Source organism: Zootoca vivipara, chromosome 3 (assembly GCF_963506605.1).
Source record: "Zootoca vivipara chromosome 3, rZooViv1.1, whole genome shotgun sequence".
In the NCBI taxonomy this organism is placed as follows: Eukaryota; Metazoa; Chordata; class Lepidosauria; order Squamata; family Lacertidae; genus Zootoca; species Zootoca vivipara.
In genome coordinates, this window is record NC_083278.1 from 90112029 (window position 1) to 90121589 (window position 9561).

At 38.3% G+C, this 9561-nt stretch overlaps 1 protein-coding gene across 1 annotated transcript in view; it reads left to right on the forward strand.

Annotated features, from left to right (window-relative positions):
• WDR26 (WD repeat domain 26) overlaps positions 1-7299 on the forward strand; it is a 38178-nt gene extending 30879 nt beyond the window's left edge. The window contains exons 13-14 of the mRNA XM_035111428.2: positions 314-499; positions 2799-7299. Coding sequence (XP_034967319.1) covers positions 314-499; positions 2799-2824 — 212 coding nt within the window. The 3' untranslated portion in view covers positions 2825-7299. The remainder of the gene's footprint in view (positions 1-313; positions 500-2798) is intronic.
• The last annotated feature ends 2262 nt before the right edge of the window (positions 7300-9561 follow it).

The following is a 9561-nucleotide window of genomic DNA, read 5'->3' on the forward strand; positions in this document are numbered from 1 at the left end:
AGGAGTTAACACCCAAACCACTCACACTCTTACTTAGATAATATGAAGCCTACTTATAGCTGTATTATGTTCCAGCTACCTACAAATATTTTCAACCTGCAGAGAAGATGAGTGCTTGTTGTTAGTTTAAATACAGGATTCTAAATGCCATAAAAGAAGCTTCTTGAAGCTATTGGATGCATTACTCAGCAGATATCAGTTCTTGGACATAACATGGAATTTTAACATGGAAACAGTTAATACATGGATAAGTGCCGGAACATGTTTTAAATTTTGGGATGCCTCATGTTTCTTCCCTCCTGTCTCATCTTAGATCACAAAGTATATATTTGGCACAAACGTAGCGAGCTGCCAATTGCGGAGCTGACGGGGCACACACGCACAGTCAACTGTGTGAGCTGGAACCCACAAATTCCATCCATGATGGCCAGCGCCTCTGACGATGGCACTGTTAGAATATGGGGACCAGCACCTTTTGTAGACAACCAGGATATTGAAGGTAAATCAAATCTAATTTTTATAGAAGAGGAATTTGGTAAGCTGCACTTACTTACTTGTAATCAGGTAACTCACAACTGATGCACATTTAATGTGTGTGCATTCAGCTTTACACACTTGGCAAAAGAATAAAAATGGGGCAGGAAAGAGGTTGTGGGTCAGGGTCGGGGGAGCGATGTTGGCAATTCCACTCCACTCACCATGGAACCAAATGTGTTTTGACTATATGCGGTTTTGGCTTTATGCACTATCCCCGGAACGTAACTCCAGCGTAAGCCCGAGAGTCACCTGTATTTTATTTTGGGAATTTATTTTATTTGTATGCCACCTTTCCTTCAAGGAGCTCAAGGCAGCATAAATAGTATTCTTCACTCCCCCCCCCCCCAACCCAAGCTTTTGGTCCTCACAATAGATCTGTAAGATAGGATAGGCTGGAAGTTAATGACAGGCTGGAGTCACCCAGCATGTTTAGAGTGGATTTGAACCAGGGTCTCCGCAGCCTTGGTTAATAATTAAGCTGTACACCACAGTGTGTGAGGAACTGGCTGCCTCAGTATTATTACTGTAAATGGGACTGGGTAAAGGGACTTGGTCAGATTCACATCATACTGTGTATTAGTACCTCCTTTCGTTACCTTGTGAAACTACAAAAAGTTCAGAACAGGGTGGTAGTACCTGTTGGCTTGAACTATAACCTCTCACAAGATGCCTAAGGACTGGGAAGAAATTAAGTTAAAGAGCACAAAAACAAGAATGATAAGTGAGGTGCAATATAGCCCAATGAACCAAGAAAGAAATGTAAAGGAAGATTACATAGAGGATGAGACTTGAGGGGAAATAACAGAGGAGATAAATTACTGAAGTATGGTGTGCACTTTCTGCATTTTATCTGTAAGCTGCCTTGAGTACAGGTCTGGAAAAAATGTGGGATATTACTACTACTACTAATAGTAATAATAATATTGGGTCACAAACATAATGAATTTTATTATCTCTTCTCCCTGTGCCCCCTAAAAAGTCTATTGAGAGTCAAAAGAAGCATGTTGAACAATATGGATTGCAGCGTTAGAGGGGCTGCATAGAGAGGCAGGGGATTGCCAAAAATCAGATGGAGACACCTTGTGTGAACCGTTAGAAGCTGCAGCAAGCTATTTTAATGTTATTGAACCTGGTAGTTTTGTGTTTTTTTTAAGTTGGCATGAAATGAAAAGAAATCTGGACCCTAGCAAACTAGAATAAAGATCAATTGAAACTGATGATGTAGCTGTTTCTTTGCTTTGAAATGAAAGGGTATCTTCCTCATTTTGTTAATTGAAGCTGTATCTGTTACATGAGAAGGAGAGAGCTTCAATAGCTGAGACAAACCTGAGCTTCAATTCTTGACTGCTTCTTAGGTATCACCTGGAACCTTTTACTGCCAATGGTTCTGCAGGTTTTGAATTAGTTCCAGTTGCTATCTCAGAAATGGAAAAGTCCTATCTGGGTATTAGTCCAAGCCAGGACTAATTTTTCCGTTGCTCTGTCAAGATGCCCTTCTTTTGCAAAGCTGGTGCAGCATAAAGAGATACAATCATATGTGAAAACTAGACTGTAGTAAACAAGTGCTTCACAAACAGTTTTTTGTTAGATGTATACACTTTCTAATATGCAAGGCTGTAGAAGTTTTTGTGTCTATAGGTGTAAGTCAATACATTGCACCATGGTGCAAAAATGTTATTTTCTTAATGTATCAAAATTTTAATTTGGCTTCCAGTCTGCAAAACATTTTCCATTCTTTTAGAAATGCTTGCTTTATTCTGATTTAGAATACATTTTCATGAAGTTGCTTGCAAAGTAATCTTGGGGAAAATTAAAGCCCCATGTACCAGTTCTTATTCCTTCCATCTGAGTACTGTATCTAAAATGGATTTTACTACAACTTTTCTCAACCTTTTAATTACTTTATCACACTGTTAAATGTGTGTTTTGGCAGCTGCCTGCTCCCACGGGGAAGTATCAATTCAATTGAGGTGGTCTCTTGTGCACGAAAAGCCCCTGTTCCCATTGGCCTTGTATTAGAAATGATTTCTGTACCTCCCAGAGTGAAGCAAGTTGCTTAAAAGCCCCTGCTGGACTCTCAGAACTAATATGATGACAATTGTAGCTGCTCAGTTGGGTTGGGTTGCCCTAAATGGGTTTGTGTGTATGTCTTTTGTAAATCTGAAGAAAACATATTTATATCATGGCTGAGGTGAACTATGATTTTAAAGATATGTCTTATTTTTTTTCTTTTTACATTCCATCTCCCCCCCCCCCCTTAGAGGAATGCAGTAGCATGGATAGTTGATGGTGAATTTGGAGCAGACGACTTCTGTTTAACTTAAATTTAGTCGTATTTTAAATGGCTTGGGATTTGGTGCAAACAAACATGATTGATAGCTGGACAGACATGCTCGTCATGAAAAAAAGAACCATTTCTGAAGCCCAACTGGGGCCAAACATTTTACCACCTTGCTTCATAGTAAACAGTTGAGATGAAGCACGTCGTTAGAACGTTGTTGGACACCATGTTGAAGTAACCCCCCATCGGTTGTGAAGAACTGTGCTACATTCAGGCTAACCATTGAACTCCGTATATACATTTTCCCTTCTGCCATTTTGTCAGGCAGACTACTGTTATTGTTGCTCTTCTTCTGTGTAATGAAGTTTAAATGCTTGTTTGGAAACCTTTTATTTAACAGTTTAGAAGGCTTGATAGAAAGAGTGCTGTAGTCTGAAGAGTACATGTTGGATAGGAAAGTCTTTCCTTCTCTTCTTTCTGTGAGTCTCTCCGCCTTATTTAGCTTGAGATCTTTGCAGCTTGGTTCATGGATTCTAAGCCTTGCCCGTTGCACAGTATATCTAAACCCAGATGTTTAAACCAGTGAATGACATGAAAAGCACTCTTCAGTATCACACTTGACAAAAGGTTTTGTACTTTTCACCTAGCTTGTTGCCCTGTAAATGGGTTAACAGCACAATCTTCTTTTTTAAGAAAAATAAATGAATAAATAATTTATAGCATTAAAATGACTTCATTTGTATACATTTGGAATTGAAACCAGCTTAAAAAGTGTCATCTACAAGTAACTGCAGTATAATTGGTGCTCCTCTGGAGTGTTGTGTAAGACCATTTGGCTGGCAACAGTTTTACACAGGCTATATAAAGTATTATTTTAAAAAGAAACTTTGTTTACCAACATAAAACAATTTGAGAACTTTCAGAATCGCCAACTAAACCAATACAATGTAATTTCTGAAATTTAATAAATGAAAATTCTAAATTGGCCTTAATGTGCAATGGTTCTTATTTAAAACATAGTAAAGACCTAAAAATGAGAATAGTACTTTATAGCATTATCTTAAAAATAAATAAATCAATGAGTTTACTGTCTGCTGTGAATTAAATACATACCTTGTACAAACTTTCCAGATCATTCTTTCTCCAGGAACTGTTTCTGAGTAGGTGCTGTTAACTATCTTTGTGCAGAGGATACATACTAAAACTCAGAGAACTAACCAGGTGTTTGACATAGTTAGTTGGTTTCAGAATTTCTCTTATAGTTAAAGGGTGAAAATGCACTTAGGGCCATCCTTAAGTTTAAAAAGAACAGAAAAGAAAGCAACTCACAATAAAAGAACAGTTAACACATCCTTGTAGTACCAGCTAAAATAGAAGCTACAGATGGAAAAGGTCTTAACATTAGGAAAGACACAGGACTAGAAGGAAATTTGCTCCCTTGTGCATGTTTTTTTAGGCACAGATTCTGTGATGAGGAATATGAGTTATTGCTATTGCACTTGGCATGTATCCCTTAACTCAGACTTGCTACAGTTTTCCTTCAGAGCCTTCTAATTTGATCAGAGATTCATGATTGAATTTCTTTAAATACCTCCCGACTGGAACAAGTGGTATTCCAATCAATGTAGTAATTCAGTTGTTTAACTTTGATTGTCTCTGAACAAGCACACAACACTATTACAATTACCCAATTCGCTTAAAATGTATGTGCAGACCAGGTTTACAGAGAAATCTTTAAACAACAGAATGCCGCTGCCTTGCTTCCTCATGGATTTAGGAGCAGCAAAGAAATTTACATCCAGTCTTCAATGCATTTAAGCTGTTCTGTTTCAGCTTTTTATGTGTAATTTTACCTTACATTTATTACAATTGTCCGTTCACATGTATTCTGTTCATTTGACATTAAGGTTTGTTTTTTTTAATTGGAACATTTTTGTAGTCTTATCTCTGAGCCTGTATGAAATCTTACTTTTGCAGATACCCTCATTCTGTATCTTTTAAAATTCACAGCTGTATTACCGATATGGTGCTAGTGGTACTGCTTGCAAACTCAAAACTACCCTAGGAGATTGGAAAGGAAATTGGAAATGAATTATGAAGTGTGCACTAATCAGTTTGATTTGGTGCTACTAGATTTCTATAGGTTATTCAATCTGATGCTTGTAGTTAAGACTTCCTGCAAGGATGCTGTTGTGGTGAAAAAAATTGACCAGTTTGTTTCCTTTTCTTTGAAACGCATAACACCAGCAGGAAACCAAATTAAGAGCAAAATAAAGTGGACACACTACTGCTTATGCTTCCTCACCTCTTATGAAATAGTTCTTGGATTTAAAAAACACCAACGTATAAAAAAGCACTTGAGTGTGGAGCTGAACGAGAAGCATGTGTTTTGAGAGTGCCATTTCTAAATTCAGTTGCATAATACAGACTACGCAACTTCAAGAGGAAGCTCTTCAGATTGAGGTGGTTTTAATTTCTGCTTCTTGACATACAACTGAACCAAATAAAGTCAAGATCTGTCTGGAAGCAAACTTAACTGCAATAACAATGCTAGGATTTCTTGTGAGTGACCTTAAATAGTTGAGGAGCCTAAATTTATTGATATGTAGATTGAAAAGCACCACTTCTGCATCTCAGATAAAAAAGAACCCTAGACTGACACTGTTGTTAGGGAAGAAGTCAAGGAATAGGCTTATCTCAACATTCTTTTTTATATATGAGGAAGGCATTTCTGTTCTAGGCTAGAGCAATCACTGATTACTGGCCATATCTTACCATGAGCAGAAGGCGATGAATGGGAAAGAGGATACAGTAGTTTGCATTTTGCCTTAGGTTTTGTACCCATCAACTCCAAAATATGCACACTGGCTATAAATCACTACAGTATCTTGCCACAGTGCTTCTCAGATCAGGTAAGTGATTTTAAAAGTAGGAGCACAAAAGAAGAAACAGTTTTTTACATAGCCCTTAAAATCACCTTGTAAATGTGTGGCTTAGTTCCCTTATTTAAGGTTTTAGTTTTAAAATTAGGGGATCATAATACAAGTTTTGATATGAAGTCACCAGTGAAAGCTACCCAACTTTTGCCAATAGTCTCATTCTGGCTCCCGAGCAGATACTGTTGAATGTAATTTAATACTAGGTGTTTAGTGCCATCTTAATTAAAAAAATTAATTCCCACCCCAAAGGGAAAAATGGCTTTAAGTTAAAATGTTTTCTTAAACCAGTCCTGTGCTGGCAAAAGATACATTGGGAGAGTTCTTGTAATTTTTATTTTAGTTAACAGCAGAAGAATGTCTAGTTTCTAATTTTGGGGTAGGATCAGAAGGGGAAGAGAACCAATTTTCAGTAAAACTTGGTGCCCTTTGTCAATACCCCCAAAGCACATGTTGCCTCAATTTGATGCATTTCAAATGGAACTGTTAAACTGGAGTATCAATCCTATATATGGTTAAAATGTATATTGCATTGGCTTGAGTCCATTTTCAGCTGCCATAGAACAAACCGCTCATTTGACAATTAGTAGAACTTTGGAAACACTTTGACACTTTTTGAACAGGGTGGACTTAACTTGTGCAGTGTTGTCTGCAGTAGCTGCTCTAGTTGCTGGAACACAAACTAGAACCCCATTTCCTGTTTGCTGACTTTGGATGATCTGGATTCAGCAAAGTGTGTGTGCGTGTGGTATGAATGTGTGTGCGTGAAACACAAAACAGTCATGGAACCAACTGTTCTAGGTACATGTCATGTTTTACTGCATACTTTAAGTCATGTTGTGTGTATGTGAAGTGTCCTCTAACTTTAAGATTTTGGTTAATACCAATATATTTTTATAAATTTGAAATTCAGTGTGCTCCATCTTTTAAGTGTTTCATTGTTAGGATAAATGTACTAGATTTAATTCTTAACACTTCTCGGCACAGATGGAAAAAGTTGTCGGCTCCTTGAAAATGTATGAGGAAGAAACGGATCCTCAAAGCATGTGTGTACTTACAAACCAAGCTGTAGAGATCAAGAAAAGAACTTTTATTCTCAAATTTCTAAATTGTCAAGATTTATATGGAGTTGTGGTGGAACTAGTTAACACTTAGAGCTTTTGGTATGTAATGACTATTTGCTATGGACTGATATTAAATGTTTCAAAGGATTGCGTTCTTAAACTTTCTGGATTTTTGTTACTCCTCTTGAATTATATTAAGTAGTTTAAAGTTTCTTTACTATATTACATTAAAACATAAGAACTTTGGGTCTCCATATTTATTTTCACTTGTTTTACTAATTATTTACAGAACACCTTATTTTATAAATATGTAGTATATTAAACATATCTTTTAAAATGTTCATTCAAACTACATTAATTACTGGTTTTTGTTTTTATTGGGGTTTTTAAAAAAATACACTTTTCCATGTCAGTGCACAGCACTTAACAAATATTTGTATTCCCTTTCTTTCCAATTCAATAAACAGAATGAATAACTGGACTTGAATAGTTCTTAGCTTTCTAAGCTTCAGTGCTATTTCTGGCCAACCCTGGTATATCGCATGAGCATTTGTGGTCTTTTTATGCAGGAGCAGCAGGGCCTGGGCTTTAGGCTATGCTAGTTAATCCTCCAGTGCTACTCTTGCTCATTACATAAGAGCAAGTTTACAAGAGTGATCCACAGAGCAGAAAAACAGCTTAGCAGCCATCCGTTATGGCTTGACAGCCATTCCTGCTTTATAACCACAGATGGGACTCAAGACCAGGCTGTTTATACACAGGGCTATATTCAGCTTGGAGGATCATGAGTTGTGCTGGGCTGCATTATAAACTAAATGACGCACCCAGCTGGTATATGTGTACAGTCAAACCTCAGTTTTTGAATGTCTTGGCTGCCAAACATTTCAGAAGCCGAATGCCGAAAACCTGGAAGTGAATGCTTCCGTTTTCGAACACACCTTGGAAGTTGAACTGCTTCCATCAGATGTCAAAGAGAGAAACAACTACGGTACGTGATGTTTAGAAGACATCTGAAGGCAGCCCTGTTTAGGGAAGTTTTTTAAAGATTGATGTTTTAATGTATTTTTAATCTCTGTTGACAGCCGCCCAGAGTGGCTGGGGAAACCCAGCCAGATGGGTGGGGTACAGTTAATTTTTTATTATTCTGAGGTGCATTTTGCATTTTTCCCCCATTGACTTTGCGGCCAGCCATTTGATCCTCAGTTTTTGAATGTTTCAGAAGTCGAATCGACTTCCAGAACGGATTACATTCGAAAACCGAGGTGCCACTCTATATATTTTCCCCACACTGCCTCTCTGTACCCTGGAGTGACACTCAAAAGGTGGCCACTAGTATATAGTAAAGGTTGCTTCAGCTGCAACAGCTTGCACCTCTTATAAGGATACTCTTGCATCACGTACATACAGAGCAAGCTACTGAAAGATATGTGTACCTCCCTTGTCCTTGTAAGTTGCACCAAAGGAAGGGAGACATTTCCATGCATTTTCAAAGTATTGTGCCTAGCTTTCTAGAAACTACTTTAACCTCTAACTACACTATAAAACGGTAAAGGACCCCCGACAGTTAAGTCCAGTCGCAGACGACTATGGGGTTGCGGCACTCATCTCGCTTAACTGGCCGAGGGAGCCGGCATTTGTCCGCAGACAGCTTTCGGGTCATGTGGCCAGCATGACTAAGCCGCTTCTGGCGAAACCAGAGCAGTGCAAGGAAACGCCGTTTACCTTCCCGCCGAAGCGGTACCTGTTTATCTATACTATAGACTAACCTATATATGTCATCTGCATGCTATGTGACTAGTAGCAAAAGGGGAGCAATATGTACCAAGCCAGTTAGTGAAACTACTGTGAGAGCAGTTGAGGGAACTACCTCAGAACAAGACAAAAATGTGTTTTGCTCTGTCATCTAATGGGAGGAAAAATTATACCCGATTCTAAACCAAGGAAAATCAGATGAAGGATAGGGAATAAACTCCATCTATATAGCAAGCCAGATAACAATGCAGTTAAAGTTTAGGTGGAGAATAGCTCCCAAAGGTGCATAAACCATTTTTAAAACTAGTCTAAAAAATTCAGTGGTTGAGGCTAGAGTGGTGTTGAAATGAGCCAAACAGACTGATGTAAGCCATTAAGACATATTTAAAATACTGTAGGTAAGGATTGTGAGATGTATTTTCTTAGAAGCAGCCCTTAATTACCAAGAACCAGCTTCAACGGCAGAAGCCTGATGAAAGAGGACACTTCCTGCTCCTATTAGTGATCAGATTAAAATACCATCCGTGAATGAGCCGAGACTGCCTGATCCTGTAGCATTTCATGAAGCTACCTTGGCATGAGTCACAATAAGCCATCATGACCAAACCAACATCAACAGCAGCTCTGGGGAGGAGAAGGATGGATTGGGCTACTTAATCCTCTCCTTTACACCCTCCCAACAAGGTTATTATCTCTAAAAGGGAAGATTCACACAGAAAACCAGGAGAGAAGGGTTGAATTTATCCTACCATAGGGATCTCCTATGTTGAGGGCAACTACAGTAGAAATGTTGACAAAAAGCTTTAAAGCACTTAAGTATTCTAGTCTTTGACTGATAGCCAACTTTATTAGCCTGCTACCCTGTGTCTTTTGGCCAGATGCATTTAGAAATAGCTCCAGTATTTCAGATGCGGTTTCACAGCCTCAGTATAGAAATACATCTCCTATGACCCACAGCAGTTTGTTCATGTACTGGTGCAAATTTGATTTT